At 44.8% G+C, this 23667-nt stretch overlaps 1 protein-coding gene across 4 annotated transcripts in view; it reads right to left on the minus strand.

Annotated features, from left to right (window-relative positions):
* The window catches only part of NHSL2 (NHS like 2), a 637228-nt gene that overhangs the window by 40173 nt on the left and 573388 nt on the right, over positions 1-23667 (minus strand). For 3 of the 4 annotated variants that reach the window (XM_044305803.1, XM_044305805.1, XM_044305806.1), the window contains 2 exons: positions 7053-7182; positions 4544-6946 (listed from right to left, as the gene is read on the minus strand). The exons of the other annotated variant lie outside the window; for it this stretch is intronic. In XM_044305803.1, the coding sequence (XP_044161738.1) occupies positions 6634-6946; positions 7053-7182 (443 nt within the window). In that variant the 3' untranslated portion in view covers positions 4544-6633. Of the gene's footprint in view, positions 1-4543; positions 6947-7052; positions 7183-23667 lie in introns of those variants that run through there. 4 annotated transcript variants of the gene reach the window in all.

Consider the following 23667-nt stretch of genomic DNA (forward strand, 5'->3'; position numbering starts at 1 on the left):
ACCATTGAAAGTCAAAGGAGGACGGATCCATTTTCTATTGTGCCAGTGAAAACTACTGTGCCAGGTGCAAGCAGCGTTTTGGTGTCCGTCTCCAAAGCAAAATGGAGGCTGAACTGATGGAAACAGATGCATTCTGAGTGGATCCTTTTCCATTCAGAATGCAATAGAATGCAAACTAATCCGTTTTGGACCGCTTGTGAGAGCCCTGAATGGATTTTACAAAAGGAAAGCCAAAATGTGAGTGTGAAAGTAGACCAAGAAGGGAATTAAGTCCACTTTTCCCCCACCCTTGTCGGCAGGAGGCAGTCTCCATTTGTTTCAAAAACAAATACTGAAGGAAATTAAGGCTTTAATATACCCAGTCGGTGAGGGCAATTTAAGTGAGGGTGAAAATAGAGCTCTAAACTCTAATAGAGCTCTAAACTGGCTAGTGAAACGGAGTGATCTGATTGCTAAACCGACCGAAATGCACAAAAATAGTTACATTAGAGAAGCGGAGAGACAACTAGGAGATAGAGATACATATGTACCGCTTCAATCCAATCCCATCTGTAAATGCCAACAACAACTTAGATCAATGCTGTGGAGATTTATGGAATTTGGCATCCTGTCCAAGTGTACGGTGGAAAGGCTATACCCCAAGTTCTCTACTAAACCTGTCTGGTGGACCCTCCCGGATGCCCTATTGTTACGGGGATCGGATAAGTTACCAAACCCCTGTCCTAATACTTGGATTAGATGTTGCGCCTGTTGTTAAAGGGAATCCCCTCCTATTTGGAGGACACTAATGAGTTTCTGGAAGCTCTTGGGGATGTTGAATTGCAGGATGGTTACTACTGAGCCCCGGTAGGATTCCCCAGGAACTGGGAGTGCAGTCGATCTGTGGTATTTTAGAAAAAAAACTGAGTGCCAATTATGTTGCGTTTGTTACCGAGGCACTATATTTTGTCCTTACACACAACGCCTTCATGTTCAATCAACAATGGTATAGACAGCTCTCTGGCACAGTTATGGGTACTCCGATCTTCTGCACCTTCGCCAATCTGTTTCTTGTGCCATTTGTTTATGGTGTGGACGGGTACCGTGGTGCAATTTAATGCGTTTGTGGAGTATATAAATTACAACAATGACATGAATATGCGTTTCACCAGTAGAATTGAAATGGAGGAACTGAAATTAAAATCAAAGATGGCAATTTATGCACTACTGTATACTGAAAACCTACATTCACGAACGCATTGTTGCATCACAATAGCTTTCACCCGCCCCATGTAAAAACTACAGTCCCCAATGGTCAATTCATGCATCTCAAGAGAATTGTTACTGACCCAGCAGAATTTGATGCACAGTGCAAAGAGTTAAAAATACGTTTCCTTCAGAGGGGATATCCGTAACATGTTATAGATGCAGCGTATATGCAGTCATGTACATGGAGACATGTACATTCAATAAAAGAGAAACAGATAAATGACAGGGCTGCTAGGACGGTGTTCACATTTGATTACATCCCAATGGCTCCACTCATCAAGAAAGCCATTCTGAGTAATTGGCATATGTTAACCAAATATGCCTCTTTGAAAGAGAGGACACACACGACTCCTATCAGTTTTAGGAGGAGCAGAACCGTTGGTGATATAATCGTCAGGAGTAACATACCAAAGACTGATTCAAATTGGTTAGGCAGATGTGCACTGCAGGGCAATTTTACATGCGGTCACTGCTGTGTGGTTTATGTACAAACCTAGATACCTCTGAACAGGAGGAGTGGAAGATGTAGTTAACCATTTTATTTACTGCAAAACACAATTTGTAGTGTACAGTATGTCCACCAGATTAATCGAACATGTATATATGCAGAACATGGAGGAAGCAACAATGGTTTGAAGTGTGCAGGATTAGAAGTGGTGAAGGTGCCAGAACGAGGAGGAGATAGAAAATGGATTTTGTTACAGAGGGAGGCTGCATGGATTATTAAAACTAATGTGATGGGTTCTCTAGGACTGAATGACAAGAACAACCTGGCGGTTTATGTTTGAATTGTATTTATATGACGTGTATTTTTCACATGGGTTTATTTTGTTTTGCTGTGTGTACTATGTATTGATTGGGACTGATCATCTCATCTGTTCAGCATGATGTGTCAGTGGGAGTGTGATAAATTGTGCACACCCCCCAGCCACGTCATGGGAGGCTTGACAAAGCGCAGGTAGCGTTAAACGGATGTTGCCTGATTCATCTGTGGGGTGCCCGCACTTTCCAGTGTTTAACCAGAATAAAGCTGTAAATATTACTTTATGGTGAGTCCCGCTATTCATTTTTTCTTTATCTGTTGATTTTTGCATGGCTATCAAGCAGAGCACCACCATATATCACATGTTGAGAATTCAGGTGTGAATACAGTTGGACATCTGCCACACTCAGCAGTGCCGACCCTTTTTCTTGTATGAATATAATGAAGTCAATGAAAAGGATCCCCTATAAATGCAGATGAAAACAAGTGTCCTTTTTATAGGGAAGAATCAATGTTCAATAACTGCAAATGCCGCACAACAATGTCCGTACTTCCTAATTCCATTTCATTTAATTGATGACCATGATTGTATAAAAAACTGAACTTGGGTCTATGCATGAACATTATAGTATGGCTACTCCAATTTCATTCTTGAATCAGTGCACATGATTATAAAGAGAAATTGAATACATAATTGTTAGTTAAAAAAAGTGTCCAATTTCATTTATAGATCAATGTGCATGATAATTGATGTTAATAAATAACTAAGTCCAGATATAGCTGATCAATGTTCATAATTCATATTATATACTATCTTCCTTGTTCAGTGCAGATGGTAATATAGTTAGTAGCTTAATCTGCTATTACCACTGCACTCTGTATATTATATGCCGTTCTTTATTATGAAATAAAATGTTACCACATTGTTTCTCCGGAATAGATCTTTTACTTGAGCAGTATTGCACTCTAGGAACAGGCCTCCTGACTCTGTGTTGTAGCCGGTGCATACCCTTATTCGGCTTTCCACGTGGCGTCCCACGTGATCATGTTGTTTGTTAAGCCACCACTGTAGCGAGCTTAGCTTGGTACGCTTTGGATCTTTGGAAGGATTCAAAGGTTACACTTATAGTTACCGATGTCCAATAGTGGTTATGTCAGGGGTCTTTCTGGAGTACTCTAGTACCATATGCGTTTTGGAGCAACCAGCTCCTGAGGTGTGTTCATGTCTCTCAGAGTTTACACCTGCAGCCCTCCACTGTTTCTACTGGGCCAGACAGACACTATCACTTGTGCAGTGTTTTTATATATTTTTACATTGTTTATTTTTATACATTTTTTATATAACTTTTAATTTGCCTATGTTTCTGACATTTTGATATGTTTATGTGTATGTGGATATAATAAATATCTGTTCTTGGTACATTTCCTGGTGATGGTGTGCCTGTTAGTATATCTATATTACAAACCACCCGAGTTCCCCTTCTTTTAGCCAGAGTGGGTATAACTCTAAGGAGTAGTTCATGCACTAGCAGACAATGTATTAAATATCTTGTAAATGCCAAGCAAAGTTTGATCATTGTCAGAAAACCACTTCTATTGTACAGTTGGTTGCATGACTAGGAGTGTTTTGCTGTGATGTAAATCTACAGGGTGGGCCATTTATATGGATACACCTTAATAAAATGGGAATGGTTGGTGATATTAACTTCCTGTTTGTGGCACATTAGTATATGTGAGGGGGGAAACTTTTCAAGATGGGTGGTGACCATGGCGGCCATTTTGAAGTTGGCCATTTTGAATCCAACTTTAGTTTTTTCAATAGGAAGAGGGTCATGTGACACATCAAACTTATTGGAAATTTCACAAAAACAATGGTGTGCTTGGTTTTATGGTAACTTCATTCTTTCATGAGTTATTTACAAGTTTCTGACCACTTATAAAATGTGTTCAATGTGCTGCCATTGTGTTGGATTGTCAATGCAACCCTCTCCCACTCTTCACACACTCATAGCAACACCGCAGGAGAAATTCTAGCACAGGCTTCCAGTACCCGTAGTTTCAGGTGGTGCACATCTTGTAGCTTCACAGCATAGACAATTGCCTTTAGATGACCCCAAAGATAAAAGTCTAAGGGGGTCAGATCGGGAGACCTTGGCGGCCATTCAACTTGCCCACGACGACCAATCCACTTTCCAGGAAACTGTTCATCTAGGAATGCTCGGACCTGACACCCAAAATGTGGTGGTGCACCATCTTGCTGGAAAATTTCAGGGAACGTCCAGCTTCAGTGCATAAAGAGGAAAACACATCATCAGTGTGTGAAGAGTGGGAGAAGAGGGTTGCATTGACAATCTAACACAATGGGCAGCACATTGAACGCCATGGTCACCACCCATCTTGAAAAGTTTCCCCCCTCACATATACTAATGTGCCACAAACAGGAAGTTAATATCACCAACCATTCCCATTTTATTAGGGTGTATCCATATAAATGGCCCACCCTGTATATATAAGCCTATTGTCTACCTATACCAATCCAATCCAAACACTGCTAACGCTACTTTCAAAACAGCGCTTTGGTTTCCGGCTTTGACATCTGGCAGGGAATCTCAAAACCGGACCAAAATAGTTTGATTTAATACTTCAGGATGCATCCGCTCCGTTAGGATGTGGTTGTGTTAAATTAAAATGGAAAAACCGGATCCATCACAAAAAACTATGTAAGACAATGGGTTATGGTTCTTTTTTTTTTTTTTTATGATCAGAAAAAAAATGGATCTGGCACCATTGGATTACATTGTTTTTAGTGACTAATCCGGTTTGTTCTGTTTTGATGAACATACACAAATTCGCAGATTGCAGCTGATGCATCCTGAATAGACCATACCCAATTCAGAAAACATTGGCCCTAAACGGAACTGTTTTGGCATGGTTTTGAGATCCGGCAAAGGAATGCCAAAACGCAAAAGCCTGAAAGTAGCCTTACATGTACAAGCAACTTGTGAGCTGCACGTTGTTGTCAACTGTATTATAAGAGGTTTACACACTGTATATGTGTACATAAGAGGACAACTCCTTCAGATAACGTCCTGATAATAGACCTATGAAGAAAGGATGTACAAATGAAAATCTTGGTATAGCTTATTATAATAATTTGTGGCATCACAAATGCTTGTAACAACTGCAACCGGTGTGCTGTTTTTTCTCATCATGTAATTCTTTACAGTTCATATGCATTCACTTTAAAGCTGTGCATTTTATATATACACACCTCTTGGTCTTTGTACATATTCATAATATTACCAGCACTTTATCTCAAATTTATAATTGTCAATTCACAGATGTTATGATATTCACATTGCAATCCTGGTAAATAATTCAATACAATCTTTTCAATGACCTTATGTCATGGCTTCTTTGTAAGTCAAATATATGAAGATACAGCAACTTGAAATACATCACAGTATTAGAGGAAAATCTGGCAATATCTACAGTATCTACATGTACATACACATCACCACACCAGGATAGTTCTACAAAGTCTTGAGTAGTTAGTTAAATTTGAATCTGAGGTACTTTGGAGAATATAGCCCAAAACAGAGGGGGTCATTTATGAAGCTGACTTTTCCATGCTGACGCCAGGTCTAAGGAAGTGGGAGTGGCATGGGCGGTGAAGAGATTGGGCTGGCAGGCCCGTCTCATTTACCATTTTATATGCCTGTTTCAGGCGTAGAAAAATATGTAAATGTAAGACAGCTGTCTTACATCTAGAAGCGGTGGTGGATCCGCTGAAGTTATGAAGCGGCACAGGCCTCTTACTAACTCCAGAGGATCCACCGCCAGAGCAGGGGTTTATTAAGACCAGTGTCTAAAACGCAGGTCTTAATAAATGACCCTCATAGTCCCTTTACATTACTGCATTAGATTAAAAGGCCACTGTGAGCCATCATGGTGTGACATGCCAGCATTTAAGGATTACAATAATTGAAAAGTTAATTCCGTATATAAAAAGAGCAATGTTACATTCAGAGACACATATGTGAAGGATCCTAGGCCAGGGCAATATGGTTTGTTCTGGCTGCACAGTTCCATAATGTTTCTAAAAGATGCTTTAGTAATTTTAAATATGTTGGTATTTTTTCATATAACATTGTAAATTGAATATACTATTGATAGATTCAGATTTTGGCTTAATGGATATACCCAATTTAAGCATGTTATGCTCTACTCTATTTTAATATAATAAAGAAAACAAGTAAGTTTGTTACCAATTCTCCAAATGCAAAGCTCATAGAAATTGCACTACTGTATCTGGTTTCCACGCACATGTTTCTGTCCATTTGAGGAAGGAGATGTGATAAATGTCACATTATTATTACAAATGGCTTTAGAAACTACTGTCCACTTAAAGTATTCCAGATCACTTTAGCTAAATTCAGAGAGATACAGATTTATTTATTGTGAACCTATAAATTAGATATGCCATTAAGAAAATGACCTAAAAGCACTCCTCAGTTCATGCACTGTGCAAGGCCAATGTCTTCAAATGGTAAGTAAATCCCTGTTTGAATTACTAAGATGCAAATGTTACATACATATTTAAGATTACTTTTTTTTCTTCTTCACGGCAAAGTTTTTGTATTGCCACTTTTCTCTATTTCTGGGGCAAACTCATTCATCACTCTTCTAGCCAAAGGATTAGTAGTTTTTAAAAGCTCTGCGGCAGATGGGCGGGTACCCAGGCTGCTCTTGCTGCCCTTCCTTTGGAGAAGCGCCTTAAAGTCTTCATTTTTGCTGGTGGTCCGAATTATACTCAGTGTTCCATATGAAGAATCACTATTGGAGCTTAATGAATTCTTGACTGGTGACACTGAGCTTTGTCTGCTGCTAAATGAATCTGCAGAGTCTTTCCAACCTAGTAACTTCCTTTTTGACCTGAGGGGAAAAAAATGTAATACAGTTTATATTTTTTATGTCAGAAAGAATTTATATTGTTTGTAATAAAGTGCAGATTAGTTACTTCTACCACAAGAGCTGATACCTGTGAATGACTGTAAATAAATCTTCAGTGGTCCGTGAACTCACAAAAACCTCATCATCATCTTCAGTGATGGAGTCTGCTGTTTTGCTTGATACACATTTATTTTCTTCTTGCATTTCTATGTGGTTTCCTATAGTACAGACACAATGGGATCAAACAACAAATAATTAAAAAATATGGTACATTTGTTATATTTATAGTTCAAAGCCATATCAGAGTAAAGATCACAAGGAACAAAGGGGCAAAACTGCATGTTAGTCTGGTTTGCTACTGAAACAGCTTTAGAAATTTTCCTTAGAGCTCATGCACATGAATGTGTGAGGCCTTTGCCAGTATTGCGGCCCGCAAACAGCGGGTCTGCAATATACAGTCACCGGGCATGTGCGTTCTATATCACTGATGCGCAGCCATTCACTTCACTTGCTTCTGCCCCTTTGTTTCATCAATTTGCAGGGGTCCCAGGACCCAGGCTCTCAATAAAAATGTCTGACATGTCACTAGGACATGTCAGAAGTGCTTTCAAACATTAGTAACTCTTTAAAGGGGTTGGTTCCATCTGCATACTTATGACATGTCTACCTATAAAACACACATCTCTTAAGAATGGGGACATATCTCATACTGCCATTAATGGAGAGATGGCTTTGCATGCATGGTTCTCTCCATGTACTTCTATGGGAGTTTCAAAAAATAAGTAAGCACACTTAACATTGGTGAATGGAGAGAGATGCACTTGAGTGGTCACATCTTCATTGGTAGCGGTGTGAGATGGGTACCGTTTTCAAGGCAGGTGCATGTCCCAGAGATGGAAACCACATCTATCAGTCATTTATGGCACATTTTGTGGACATGACATACAAGAATAGAATGCAATACGTCACAGATAGGGATGAGCGAACCCGGGTTCGTACCGAATTTTGGGGTGTCCGTGACACCGACCCGAACATTTTAGTAAACGTCCAGGTTTGGGTTCGGTGTGCGTTGCTTTCTTGGCGCTTTTTGAAAGGCTGCGAAGCAGCCAATCAACAAGCGTCATACTACTTGCCCCAAGAGGCCGTCACAGCCATGCCTACTATTGGCATGGCTGTGATTGGCCAGTGCAGCATATGACCCAGCCTCTATTTAAGCTGATCAGTGTAGGGAGAGGATGCAGCTGCGACTGTTAGGGCGAGATTAGGCAGTGATTAACTCCTCCAAAAGACTTAATTCAGTGATCGATCTACAGCTGTGGATCATTGAACTGCTGCTATTCAATTGCTCACTGTTTTTAGGCTGCCCAGAGCGTTTTTCATTCACTTTTTTCTGGCTGCCACCAAGTACATTTAACCATCAATAGAGTGGTTATTTGTTGGCTATATCCTACATATGGGGCAAGCTGTCACCAAGTGCAAACCATCAATAATGTGGTTATTTTTTTGGCTATATCCTACATATTGGGCAAGCTGTCACCAAGTGCATTTAACCATCAATAGTGTGGTTATTTTTTGGCTATATCCTACATCAGGGTCAAGCTGTCACCAAGTGCATTTAACCATCAATAGTGTGGTTATTTTTTGGCTATATCCTACATCAAGGGCTTGGCTGTGCTTGCTATTTTATTGAGGGGTGAAATACAATTGCCAAAATAGCAGTACCCTAAATCAGATGTTTCAGCTGTGGCCAGCCAATTGTAATACTGTCTGCTGTCTGGCAAAAGATATATTTTTGTTCAGGGTTGAAATACAATTCCCAACTTAGCAATTTCCTAAATTAGTGGTTTCTGCTGTATCAGGGCTACTTTAAATCTATTCATTAAAAGGGTATATAAGATTCAAGGTGCAGATAGGGTCATTCTCAATAACTTCACATAACGCTACTGTGCAATTCCAAGTCTAATTCTATCCGTAAACGTATACCGGTCATCCAGCGCCTAAATACTAGGCCTCAAATTTATATTCAGCTAAATCTGTCCTTACTGCTGTGCCTTTATTAGTGTAATACGGTACCTAAATACAAACCGGATTCCAAAAAAGTTGGGACACTATACAAATCGTGAATAAAAACTGAATGCAATGATGTGGAGGTGCCAACTTCTAATATTTTATTCAGAATAGAACATAAATCACGGAACAAAAGTTTAAATTGAGAAAATGTACCATTTTAAGGGAAAAATATGTTGAATCAGAATTTCATGGTGTCAACAAATCCCAAAAAAGTTGGGACAAGGCCATTTTTACCACTGTGTGGAATCTCCCCTTCTTCTTACAACACTCATTAGACGTCTGGGGACCGAGGAGACCAGTTTCTCAAGTTTAGAAATAGAAATGCTCTCCCATTCTTGTCTAATACAGGCCTCTAACTGTTCAATCGTCTTGGGCCTTCTTTGTTGCACCTTCCTCTTTATGATGCGCCAAATGTTCTCTGTAGGTGAAAGATCTGGACTGCAGACTGGCCATTTCAGTACCCGGATCCTTCTCCTACGCAGCCATGATGTTGTGATTGATGCAGAATGTGGTCTGGCATTATCTTGTTGAAAAATGCAGGGTCTTCCCTGAAAGAGATGATGTCTGGATGGGAGCATATGTTGTTCTAGAACCTGAATATATTTTTCTGCATTGATGATGCCTTTCCAGACATGCAAGCTGCCCATGCCACACGCACTAATGCAACCCCATACCATCAGAGATGCAGGCTTCTGAACTGAGCGTTGATAACAACTTGGGTTGTCCTTGTCCTCTTTGGTCCGGATGACATGGCGTCCCAGATTTCCAAAAAGAACTTTGAATCGTGACTCGTCTGACCACAGAACAGTCTTCCATTTTGCCACACTCCATTTTAAATGATCCCTGGCCCAGTGAAAACGCCTGAGCTTGTGGATCTTGCTTAGAAATGGCTTCTTCTTTGCACTGTAGAGTTTCAGCTGACAACGGCAGATGGCACGGTGGATTGTGTTCGCTGACAATGGTTTCTGGAAGTATTCCTGAGCCCATTCTGTGATTTCCTTTACAGTAGCATTCCTGTTTGTTGTGCAGTGTTGTTTAAGGGCCCGGAGATCACGGGCATCCAGTATGGATTTACGGCCTTGACCTTTACGCACAGAGATTGTTCCAGATTCTCTGAATCTTCGGATGATGTTATGCACAGTTGATGATGATAGGTTTAAAGTCTTTGCAATTTTTCGCTGGGTAACACCTTTCTGATATTGCTCCACTATCTTTCTGCGCAACATTGTGGGAATTGGTGATCCTCTACCCATCTTGGCTTCTGAGAGACACTGCCACTCTGAGAAGCTCTTTTTATACCCAATCATGTTGCCAATTGACCTAATTAGTGTTAATTGGTCTTCCAGCTCTTCGTTATGCTCAAATTTACTTTTTCCAGCCTCTTATTGCTACTTGTCCCAACTTTTTTGGGATTTGTTGACACCGTGAAAATTTGAATCAACGTATTTTTCCTTTAAAGGGTCAACTTTTTTGGGATTTGTTGACACCGTGAAAATTTGAATCAACGTATTTTTCCTTTAAAGGGTTTCTACCACTTCGGTTTCACATATTTAGCTGTCAGACACTAGCGATCCGCTAGTGTCTGCTCTGCCCAACCATCCTAATATAATTGCTTTTGGGGCAGCCGTTTTGCTAAAAAAAGAACTTTTATTAATATGCTAATGAGCCTCTAGGTGCTATGGGGCGTCATTAGCACCTAGAGGCTCCGTCTACCTTCAGAAACTGCCGCCGCCCAGCGCGTCCCTCCAGCCCGCCCATCTCCTCCTGAATGCGATCCTCCTTGTGAGCGCCTGTATTCGGAGCATGCGCAGTGAATGTCTGACAGCTTCCCTGCTCAGACATCTCCACTGCGCCTGTTCCTCGGAGCACTATGGCGTCATCGCGTAGGCGCAGTGGAGAGCAGACACTAGCGGATCGTTAGTGTCTGACAGCTAAATATGTGAAACCGAAGTGGTAGAAACCCTTTAAAATGATACATTTACTCGGATTAAACATTTGATCTGTCATCTACGTTCTATTACAAATAAAATATTGACATTTGCCATCTCCACATCATTGCATTCAGTTTTTATTCACAATTTGTATAGTGTCCCAACTTTTTTGGAATCCGGTTTGTAGATAGCCAGATAGTGTTAGGTGTCTGTAAAAAAAAGGCCTAAATTTGAATTCAATACATTGGGCCAAATAATATTTTTGTTATTGTGGTGAACGGTAACAATGAGGAAAACATCTAGTAAGGGACGCGGACATGGTCGTGGTGGTGTTAGTGGACCCTCTGGTGCTGGGAGAGGACGTGGCCGTTCTGCCACAGCCACACGTCCTAGTGTACCAACTACCTCAGGTCCCAGTAGCCGCCATAATTTACAGCGATATTTGGTGGGGCCCAATGCCGTTCTAAGGATGGTAAGGCCTGAGCAGGTACAGGCATTAGTCAATTGGGTGGCCGACAGTGGATCCAGCTTGTTCACATTATCTCCCACCCAGTCTTCTGCAGAAAGCGCACAGATGGCGCCTGAAAACCAAGCCCATCAATCTGTCACATCACCCCCATGCATATCAGGGAAACTGTCTGAGCCTCAAGTTATGCTGCAGTCTCTTATGCTGTTTGAAGACTCTGCTGGCAGGGTTTCCCAAGGGCATCCACCTAGCCCTTCCCCAGCGGTGGAAGACATAGAATGCACTGACGCACAACCACTTATGTTTCCTGATGATGAGGACATAAGAATACCACCTCAGCACGTCTCTGATTATGAAACACAGGTGCCAACTGCTGCGTCTTTCTGCAGTGTGCAGACTGAACAGGAGGTCAGGGAGGAAGACTGGGTGGAAGACGATGCAGGGGACGATGAGGTCCTAGACCCCACATGAAGGTCGTGCCACTGACTTTTAGAGTTCGGAGGAAGAGGCAGTGGTGAGACCGAGCCAACAGCGTAGCAAAAGAGGGAGCAGTGGGCAAAAGCAGAACACCCACCACCAAGAGACTCCGCCTGCTACTGACCGCCGCCATCTGGGACCGAGCACCCCAAAGGCAACTTCAAAGAGTTCCCTGGCGTGGCAGTTCTTCAAACAATGTGCTGATGACAAGACCCGAGTGGTTTGCACGCTGTGCCATCAGAGCCTGAAGCGAGGCATTAACGTTCTGAACCTTAGCACAACCTGCATGACCAGGCACCTGCGTGCAAAGCATGAACTGCAGTGGAGTAAACACCTTAAAAACAAGAAACTCACTCAGACTCCCCCTGCTACCTCTTCTGCTGCTGCCGCCTCTGGAGGAACGTTGGCACCTGCCGCCCAGCAAACAGAGGATGTACCACCAACACCACCACCTCTGTCACCAAGCATCTCAACCATGTCACACGGCAGCGTTCAGCTCTCCATCTCACAAACATTTGAGAGAAAGCGTAAATTCCCACCTAGCCACCCTCGATCCATGGCCCTAAATGCCAGCATTTCTAAACTACTGGCCTATGAAATGCTGTCATTCAGGCTGGTGGACACAGACAGCTTCAAACAGCTCATGTCGCTTGCTGTCCCACAGTATGTTGTTCCCAGCCGCCACTACTTCTCCAAGAGAGCCGTGCACAACCAAGTATCCGATAAAATCAAGTGTGCACTGCGCAATGCCATCTGTGGCAAAGTCCACCTAACCACAGATACGTGGACCAGTAAGCACGGCCAGGGACGCTATATCTCCCTAACTGCACACTGGGTAAATGTAGTGGTGGCTGGGCCCCAGGCGGAGAGCTGTTTGGCGCACAAGGATTGCAGGGCAACATTCTTTGCCTCCTGTAGCCTCCTCCTCCTACTCGGCTTCCTCCTCCTCTTCTTCCACCTGCTCATCCAGTCAGCCACACACCTTCACCACCAACTTCAGCACAGCCCGGGGTAAATGTCAGCAGGCCATTCTGAAACTCATATGTTTGGGGTACAGGTCCCACACCGCACAGGAGTTTTGGCGGGGTATTGAACAACAGACCGACGAGTGGTTGCTGCCGGTGAGCCTCAAGCCCGGCCTGGTGGTGTGCGATAATGGTCAAAATCTCGTTGCAGCTCTGGGACTAGCCGGTTTGACGCACATCCCTTGCCTGGCGCATGTACTGAATTTGATGGTGCAGAAATTCATTCACAACTACCCCGACATGTCAGAGCTGCTGCATAAAGTGCGGCCGTCTGTGCGCTCTTCCGGCGTTCACATCCTGCTGCTGCTCGCCTGTCTGCGCTACAACGTAATTTTGGCCTTCCCGCTCACCGCCTCATATGCGACGTGCCCACCAGGTGGAATTCCACCTTGCACATGCTGTACAAACTGTGCGAGCAGCAGCAGGCCATTGTGGAGTTTCAGCTGCAGCACGGACGGGTCAGTCGCACTGCGGAACAGCACCACTTCACCATCAATGACTGGGCCTCCATGCGAGACCTGTGCGCCCTGTTGCGCTGTTTCGAGTACTCCACCAACTGGCCAGTGGCGATGACGCCGTTATCAGCGTTACAATACCACTTCTATGTCTACTTGAGAAAACACTTAGGGCGATGATGGAAGAGGAGGTGACCCAGGAGGAGGAGGAGGAGGAGGAGGAGGAAGAGGGGTCATTTTTAGCACTTTCAGGCCAGTCTCTTAGAAGTGACTCAGAGGGAGGTTTTTTGCAACAGCAGAGGCCAGGTACAAATGTGGCCAGCCAGGGCCCACTACTGGAGGACGAGGAGGAGGTGGAGGAGGATGAGGATGAAGCATGATCACAGTGGGGTGTCACCCAACGCAGCTCGGGCCCATCACTGATGCGTGGCTGGGGGGGAACGCAGGACGATGACGATACGCCTCCCACAGAGGACAGCTTGTCCTTACCTCTGGGCAGCCTGACACACATGAGCAACTACATGCTGCAGTGCCTGCGCAACAACAGCAGAGTTGCCCACATTTTAACGTGTGCGGACTACTGGGTTGCCACCCTGCTGGATCCACGGTACAAAGACAATGTGCCCACCTTACTTCCTGCACTGGAGCGTGATAGGAAGATGCGCAAGTACAAGCGCACGTTGGTAGACGCGCTACTGAGAGCGTTCCCAAATGTCACAGGGGAACAAGTGGAAGCCCAAGGCCAAGGCAGAGGAGGAGCAAGAGGTCGCCAAGGCAGCTGTGTCATGGCCAGCTCCTCTGAGGGCAGGGTTAGCATGGCAGAGATGTGGAAAAGTTTTGTCAACACGCCACAGCTAACTGCACCACCACCTGATACGCAACGTGTTAGCAGGAGGCAACATTTCACTAACATAGTGGAACAGTACGTGTTCACACCCCTCCACGTACTGACTGATGGTTCGGCCCCATTCAACTTCTGGGTCTCTAAATTGTCCTCGTGGCCAGAGCTAGCCTTTTATGCCTTGGAGGTGCTGGCCTGCCCGGCGGCCAGCGTTTTGTCTGAACGTGTATTCAGCATGGCAGGGGGCGTCATTACAGACAAACGCAGCCGCTTGTCTACAGCCAACGTGGACAAGCTGACGTTCATAAAAATGAACCAGGAATGGATCCCACAGGACCTGTCCATACCTTGTGCAGATTAGACATTAACTACTTCCCCTTAACCATATATTATTGTACTCCAGGGCACTTCCTCATTCAATCCTATTTTTATTTTCATTTTACCATTATATTGCGGGGCAACCCAAAGTTGAATGAACCTCTCCTCTGTCTGGGTGCCGGGGCCTAAATATATGACAATGGACTGTTACAGTGGTGGGTGATGTGAAGCATGATTCTCTGCTATGACATGAACACTGATTCTCTGCTGGCATGAAGCCTGAATCTCTGTTATGGGACCTCTCTCCTCTGCCTGGGTGCCGGGGCCTAAATATCTGACAATGGACTGTTCCAGGGTTGGGTGACGTGAAGCCTGATTCTCTTTCTATAACATGAAGACTGACAATGGACTGTTACAGTGGTGGGTGATGTGAAGCATGATTCTCTGCTATGACATGAACACTGATTCTCTGCTGGCATGAAGCCTGAATCTCTGTTATGGGACCTCTCTCCTGCCTGGGTGCCGGGGCCTAAATTATATGACAATGGACTGTTCCAGTGTTGGGTGACGTGAAGCCTGATTCTCTGCTATGACATGAAGACTGATTCTCTGCTGACATGAAGCCAGATTCTCTGCTATGGGACCTCTCTCCTCTGCCTGAGTGCCTGGGCATAAATATATGACAATGGACTGTAACAGTGGTGGGTGACGTGAAGCCAGATTCTCTGCTATGGGACCTCTCTCCAATTGATATTGGTTAATTTTTATTTATTTTATTTTAATTAATTTCCCTATCCACATTTGTTTGCAGGGGATTTACCTACATGTTGCTGCCTCAACTCTAGTCACAGATCTTTTTTTTCTGCCAGTTAAACAAAGATAACAATACATATCCTTTTTTCTAATCTGTATTTATTTTATGATAGCAGATTTTATTTTTTGTTATGAGAGGCTGCCATCTAGTCTGAGCTGTTGTGCAGCAATATATACAGTGCCTTGCAAAAGTATTCACCCCCCCTGACTTTTTTTTTGTATTTTATTACATTACAGCCTTAAGTTCAATGTTTTGTTAATCTGAATTCTATGTGATGGATCAGAACACAATAGTCTAAGTTGGAGAAGTGAAATGAGAAAAATATATAAATAAAAGTATTGTTTAGAAATAGAAAACAGACAATTGGCATGTGCATATGTATTCACCCCTTTGTTAGGAAGCCCATAAAAAGCTCTGGTGCAGCTAATTACCTTCAAAAGTCACATAATTTGTGAAATGTCCACCTGTATGCAATCTAAGCGTCACATGATCTGTCATCACATATTCACACCTTTTTTGAAAGGCCCCAGAGACTGCAACACCTAAGCAAGAGGCATCACTAACCAAACACTGCCATAAAGACCAATGATCTATCCAAACAAGTAAAGGACAATGTTGTTGAGAAGTACAAGTCAGGGTTAGGTTATAAAAAAAGATCCGACTCTTTGATGATGCCCAGGAGCACAACAGCAAACCTGCCAAGAAACAGTCGCCCACCAAAACTCACAGACCGGGTAAGGAAGGCATTAATCAGAGAGGCAGCAGAGAGACCTAAGGTAACCCTGGAGGAGCTGCAGAGTTCCACAGCAGAGCATCTGTACATAGGATGACAATAAGTCGTACGCTCCATAGAGCTGGGCTTTATGGAAGAGTTTGTCACAGACACTAAAGATTTTAGAGAAGGCAAGATCTTTGATTTCATCAAAACAAGAGGAAAAAACAGTCTAGAAAGTGAAACAAAACAGTCCTCCTTTAAATAGGAGACAGACCCTTAGACGAACACAGGTCCTAGCGGTAATATAAGAGGAAAAAGCTGAGGTAGAGGCCGCAGGCAGGATACCAACAGAGGTCACATGAGATCAGAGAGAAGACACAGAGGAGTTTTTTTAGGGTCAATACAGCCGATGTCAGATTATCAACTAAAACTGAAAAGAGATGTAAAAGATGAACTACAAATTGTCAACCTGTCCAAAAGGTAATTTACGGAAACAGAAATGAGGCTGTTAACAAAGGGTCTCTCTTAAGTCCCGGACTGTAAATATAACCTGTTTAGCTGGGTTAAGGACATAAATCTTTTTGTCAGAAGGCTAAAATGTCATAAGTTCTTCCTGAAACAATGATAAAAACCAGTGTTTGAAACTGGGTATTGCACAGGAAGAGCTATCAGATGTCAAACTGCTAGCGGGACTTATGGAGGAGAGTGAACGGGACATCTTGGGAACAATATGTATAATGTCATCTATATTATATGTTCCTCCCTAAGGGGTTGTTAGTGTCGGACCCTTCACTGACCTCCAAATGCCCTCCATAAAGAACCCCTAGATTAGTGACTATTCACCACATGATGCGTTCTTGACAGTCATTACTGAATAACTCAGAATGCTGGGCGTGAGGGGTTTAAAGACATCAAATCTCACTCAGATAGAATACGAGGCTCTTGATACCCTACAAAATGACCAGACTATTGTCATTAAACCCTCTGATAAATGGGGAAATATAGTGTTTTTTGAGAGATTTGCCGACTTATTCTAGATGACAAGAAATGTTACGAAAAATGTTACAATAGGGGAACACCTATCCAACGTCACCAAACAGGATGATACCCCATTAGCACAACATGTGCTGCAGTACCAAAAAGGAACATCTAACTGTATAAGTTTTCCGGGAATTGAACAAGTTAAACCCTCACCAAGAGAAGGGGACATTGATAACCTGTTGCTCCGTAAAGAACCAGAGTGGACATTTAGGCTCCACGCTGTAAAACCGAATGGACTAAATGACTTTATTTCATACACCTGCTTAATATGAGCACGTTGGGGCACTGTACTATAGAGTAGGTACACATATACAGCTGCGGTGCCCCCCCATAATAAATAAAAATTCTGACTGCACTTTCCTCTTCTGCCTTGCCGTCGTTTTTTTTTTTTTTTTAGAAAAGTTAGATCTCAACCTCGAATGGACAATCTGTGGGCCCAGTAGCCTGTGGATCTAGTAGCCACAGTGAATCTGTGGGTTCACTGTGGGTGAAGTAGCCTTGCCACATACTTGGGATATTACATATCCGGTATCATTCTGTAATATCCTGCAATACATCTATTTATTCATCAGTGTGATTATCAGCATATATATATATATATATATATATATATATACATCCCATAGTCATATTGGGGGCATAGTAGAAATACATGGCCAGGTATATTCACTAATGAAACATACATCTCTATCATCCGGTATTTAGCGCTCACCAAGGCAGCAGGAAGACTGGCATTGATTCATAGCTCCTCGTCCTATTGGATGTATCGCTGTGTTGCTCCACCAGGATGAGTGGCTATTGGCTTTTTAAGGAGTGCACTGTGGTGGCTATGCTATGGTCGTCATAGTGCCGGGGCTACGCCGAGCTGTGCACTCAACATCAGAAGCGTGTGGTACTTAGTTTGTTACTTTGTCACTTTGTTTCAATAACATGCGCCGACTCCTGATGAATGGCTGGTGGTGTCCAGCCAAGAAAAGCTTCGATCAGGGAATGTATATGGGGTGATCACCCCCCTGTCATGGATCACCCCCCTGTAAGGCTCCATTCAGACGTCCGTATGTGTTTTGCGGATCCGATGCGTGGATCCGTAAAACGCATACGGACGTCTAAATGGAGCCTTACAGGGGGGTGATCATCCCATATAGACTCCCTGATCACCCCCCTGTAAGGCTCCATTCAGACGTCCGCATGTGTTTTAGTGAATCCGATACGTGGATCCGCAGATCCGCAAAACACATACGGACGTCTGAATTGAGCCTTACAGGGGGGTGATCAATGAGAGGGGGGGTTATCAATGACAGGGGGGGTTATCAATGACAGGGGGTGATCAGGGAGTGTATATGGGGTGATCACCCCCCTGTCATTGATCACCCCCCTGTAAGGCTCCATTCAGACTTCCGTATGTGTTTTACAGAGCCACGGATCCATGGATCGGATCCGCAAAACACATACGGACGTCTGAATGGAGCCATACAGGGGGGTGATCAATGACAGGGGGTGATCAATGACAGGGGGGTGATCAATGACAGGGGGGTGATCAGGGAGTCTATATCAGGGGTTAATAACGGGTTAATAAGGGACTAGGGGGGTGTAGTGTAGTGTGGTGCTTGGTGCTACTTATTACAGAGCTGCCTGTGTCCTCTGGTGGTCGATCCAAGCAAAAGGGACCACTAGAGGACCAGGTAGCAGGTATATTAGACACTGTTATCAAAACAGCGTCTAATATACCTGTTAGGGGTTAAAAAAAAAAATCGCATATACAGCCTGCCAGCGAACGATTGCCGCTGGCAGGCTGTAGATCCACTCGCTACCGGCAGATCCCACCTAAGATGTATCAGGAGGTGAAAGATATGGTGGCTAGCATGTTGGAGAACTGGGTGATCTAGGAGAGTCAAAGTCCGTGGGCTGCTCCGGTAGTCTTAGTGCGGAAGAAAGACGGGAGTCTCCGGTTCTGCTTGGACTATCGGAAGCTGAATGCTCAGACCGCCCAGGATTCCTACCCTCTTCCGCGGACTGAGGAGTCATTATCAGCCCTAAGGCAAGCAAAGCTATTCTCAACTCTTGACCTGGCTACTAAGTACTGGTAGGTGCCGGTGGCCAAGAAGGACAAAGCCAAGATGGCCTTCATTCTACCTATGGGACTCTACGAGTTCAACCGGATGCCCTTCAGCCTCTCCAATGCTTCGGGGACATTCAAGCGATTTTATGGAACACTGTCTGGGGGACCTCAACTTCCAATCAGTATTGATATACCTGGATGACATAGTAGTGTTCAGGGCTTCCTTTAAAGATCACCTCCAGAAGCTGAGACAAGTCTATGGGCTCAAGATCAAGCCAAAAAAATGCCAGCTGTTCCGACAGCAGATAGAGTACTTAGGACATGTGGTCTCCCAGGAGGGGGTAAAACCAGCCCCCAGCAAGGTGGTGGTCGTTCAGAAGTGGCCCCAGCCAATTACGCTACGGGAGGTACGGGCGTTCGCGCACTTGAGCAAAGATGGTTGGCCCGCCTCTCTAAGTACCAATACCACATCAAGTTCTGGTCCGGTAGGGAGAACAGCAACGCTGATGCACTCTCTCGAGTTCCAGTAGGACAGTCGACTCAGAGAGCTGATGATGATTTAGAGGATACTGAAACTCCTGACCTTGGTCGCTTACCTCTGTTCCCGGATGTGGCACATTCAAGTGGGTTGGAGTCTGGAATGACGCTGGGGCTGGGGAAAATGTTGACTGATTGGGAGAGAGTCCAGGATTTGTGGAAAGTTAAAGAATGGGTTCGGAAGCAAGATCTGGTCTCGGCCAGAAGAACGAGCCCTCCTGACCCCAGAGGGTCAGAAGTTGTTAAGGCAGTGGGACAAGCTGACAATTACCCAGGGCCTCCTGTGCCGGAACATATACTTACAGTCAGAGCTTTAGTACCAGCAACAGATTGTCATTCCCATGTCGTTGGTACCGGAGGCCGCCAGGGAAGCTCATGAAAAGGGAGCTCATTTTGGGAGCGACAAAACATTCAAGTGGCTCCAACGGCTGGTATACTGTCCAGATCTGGCCGACATGGTGGCCGCGGTGGTCTTAACTGTCGATCCTGTGGGTTGAGTAAGAGTACTGAGCAGCGGGCTCCTGTGCAGACCATCCGCACCTCCGCGCCCCTAGAACTTCTGATGATCGATTATGTACAGATTGGATATTCTACCTCGGGACACTCGTACTGTCTAGTCATGACAGATCACTTTACAAAGTATGCGGTGGCTGTGCCCACCAGAGACCAAACCGCAGAGTCGGCCGCCAAAGTTGTCTGTAAACACTCTATACAGGTGTTCGGGTGTCCACAGAGGATACATTCTGACCAGGGAGCATGTTTTCAGGGTACTCTAATGAATAAACTGTACCAAACGTATGGGATTGAACGTTCCTGAACCACTCTATCACCCACAATGAAACGGGGCGTGCGAACACTTTAATCGCACTTTGCTTCAGATGCTGCAGACTCTGGAAGACAGTCAGAAAGCCCAGTGGCCCACGTACCTACCTGAGTTGATGTGGGCCTATAACAACAGAGAACACAGTACAAACGGATACTCTCCATTTATGCTCATGTTTGGACGAGCCAGACGGGAGATTAAAGATCTCCACATGCCTAACCCGATGGGGCCCCCACGAGAAGTACCACCGCATGGGTGCAGGAGCACCACCGCCGGCTGAGAGTGGTCCACAAGGTTGTGGGGGAGCGCCTCGGACAGGTGGTACACCTAAGACCAGTGCAGAAAGATGGTGTAACGGATCTCCTGGCACCCCGACCAGGTACCGCCGTCGATAGATGCTCCTAGTGCTTCCCGAGGACTCCAAGCACTCCACTTGACACTGATACCACCACAGGAACCAGGAACAGGAACAGCTCTTACAAGAGCTAGGAGTAATAGCCAGGTGAGTATACACGTATAGCAATCCCCACACACATGAGACGAGGCTCTATGTTGAATGGAAAACAGCAACTCTTTATTGAGGGCTACCCGCCTGTATTTATGCAGGTCCCCATCTGGTGGACACGTCCCTAGGGAACCAGAAGGAAGACTGTGACACAGGACAGATATACAGTAATTCAGAATACACAGACACAATACATCCCCACAATGCATCATGGTCTCCTCCTCTCTGCCCTGGAGACACCTGAGGAGCAATTCAATTATCTCTCAGGACAAAGGGAAATCGCCAATACACATGTGGGGACAACAGGACAGAAATCACCATTTAAACATACAATGTCACAACCCTTACAGTAAATACAGACATTTAACATATCCCCAGATAGCTCAAGTCTGAGTGCATATTATTAGATGAATGGCACTCAGACTACACGAATACACTAAAATTAGCTATCTGGGTACCCTTACATAACATACAATAAAATTCCAAAGACAGAAAAATGCATGAACTTATATAACTATGCCGCTATTGCATAAAACCGGTGCATACAACATGGGACAGTAATCACATTGTAAGAGGCTGGCAAGTAGTCCTCTCCAAGCACTCGTTGCAACCTCAAAAGAGGGGAGTTTGTCACAGGTGGGTATGTCCCTGGTGATCAGGTGATGGTCAAAGCCAAAAGTCAGTCAGGGACGTTGGATGGATGGTGGGAGGCAGTTCCATACACGGTGAAGAGAAGGGTAGACCCCGCTATTCCAGTCTATGAGGAAGAGCTTCAGGGGACAGGGGGACCCTCAAGGAACTTACAACATATGTTGAGACATTGCAATTTTGATGACCCGGTGTGTGTAGAGGGGGTGCCTCCTCACGCTCAGGGTATGGAGGAAAGTCCCTCAGAAGAGGAAGAGGAGGAATGGTGGGTCATCCCTGCCCAAGTGTCCACAGAGGTTCTGGCCGTGGCAGGTTTGCCACCCAGATGGAATGCTGAGCAATCAGCAGCTCCTCTCTTGTCAAATATGCCTGATGTCCCCAGTGTTTCTGAAACCCCCAATCTGAGAAGGTCAGCGAGGCCCAATGCTGGTGTGCCTCCACAGCACTATGCCCAGTATGAGTTTGTATGGGGAGAGTTGCCGAGTGCGACAACTTCTAGTGGGGTGGCATGTGAGATTGTGAATATGCTCTGCCTGTATAAGGTTTATGTTTAAAGTGTACTTAAACTGTCGTTTGGCATTCTGGGCACTAGAGGCCACTGTTTTGCAGCTACAACCAGCACACTCTGGGATTTGCATATGTAAAGTAGGTGATGACTTGTGTTGCTGCTTATGAGTGAACCAGGAAGTGTTGATATGACATGGTGGAAGGATTGTGCTGTGAGGGACTAAATCCGATTCCATCCTGGCTTGCAGATGTCCGGCAGTGAATGGACAGTCAAAGGAAGGAGAGTAGCTGTTGTGTCCTTACTGAATCCAGCTCTTTGAAAGAGAGGGAGTCCCAGGAAGAGCAGTTTCAGTGTGTGGACAGAAAGCCTCATCATCAAGCAAGGCCGCACGGTTGCTAAGAGCTTGGGTAAGCGGCATCCTAGGGCCCAGAACGGACGAATGTCAGTACACCCGTTTACTCCATGCTTTACACTAGTGGAAAACACAGAGACTAAGCCTAGGCCTGAAACTAGATAGCTAGTTAGGGTTGTGTTATTGCCAGGTTGTTCGGGACTGTTCTGCGGCGCAGTATTGACGTTGCAGGCTCTGCTGTGTCCGCCATCGGCTAGGTCAGTCCTCTGTAGTGGCACAGCACGACTTGCAGGTTCTGCTGTGTCCGCCATCGGCTAGGCCTGTCCAGTGGGCAGGGACATTTACTTTGAGTCCAGGATTTACTGTTTTCTATGCGTATTTGTATTGTTTTGGTTATGCCTGTGTTATTACTTTTTGCCTAAGTAAAGTTTCCGTTCTTGCATATTAAGCTGGTGTGTGTGTCGCTTTCCTTGTCTGTGACTTTGCTGTATCCTGGGGAGCCCACCCCGGTACACGGCTTACAGATGCGTGACCCGCTGTACACTGTATACAATGATCCTTGCTAACGGTAGCCCACGAGTGCCTCCGGAATTCCTCTTCGGCCCCATTCACTTTACTGGGACAGGTCGGAGATTCAGCTGCAGCACGGCAAACATGCCGAGAGGACGGCCAGACAAAAAACGCAACATGCTGGACATCAGTGAATGTGAATGGGGCCGGAGCGGACTTCCGACGGCACTCGTGGGCTAGCGTTGGCACAGATCCGGCAGGGGAACAGCCTGCCAGACCCTGCTAACGCTAGTGTGAAAATATCCTTAGTCGTTTGATGATAGACAGGATGCTCCTCGCTGAGTGAGCAGATTGTACAAATTTATTCATCAGAGCTTTTGTGCAACAAAGATCTGTCCCCCCGCTCAACACCCCCCTCCTACGGCAGTCCATGCACCTAAACAGAAATCTAACAGCTCAGAGCTGTCGTGGATTTCTGGCTTCATTTGAGTCAGAAAACTGGTGAAAATTAACATAAATTTGTTGGGGTGACTGGTCATGCCCCTCCCGACCATTGTCACTCCCTTTTTTATTTTTTAAAGACACAGTTAAAAAGTCGCCAACACATA

The sequence above is a fragment of the Bufo gargarizans genome, chromosome 9 (genome assembly GCF_014858855.1).
Source record: "Bufo gargarizans isolate SCDJY-AF-19 chromosome 9, ASM1485885v1, whole genome shotgun sequence".
NCBI classification, from domain to species: domain Eukaryota; kingdom Metazoa; phylum Chordata; class Amphibia; order Anura; family Bufonidae; genus Bufo; species Bufo gargarizans.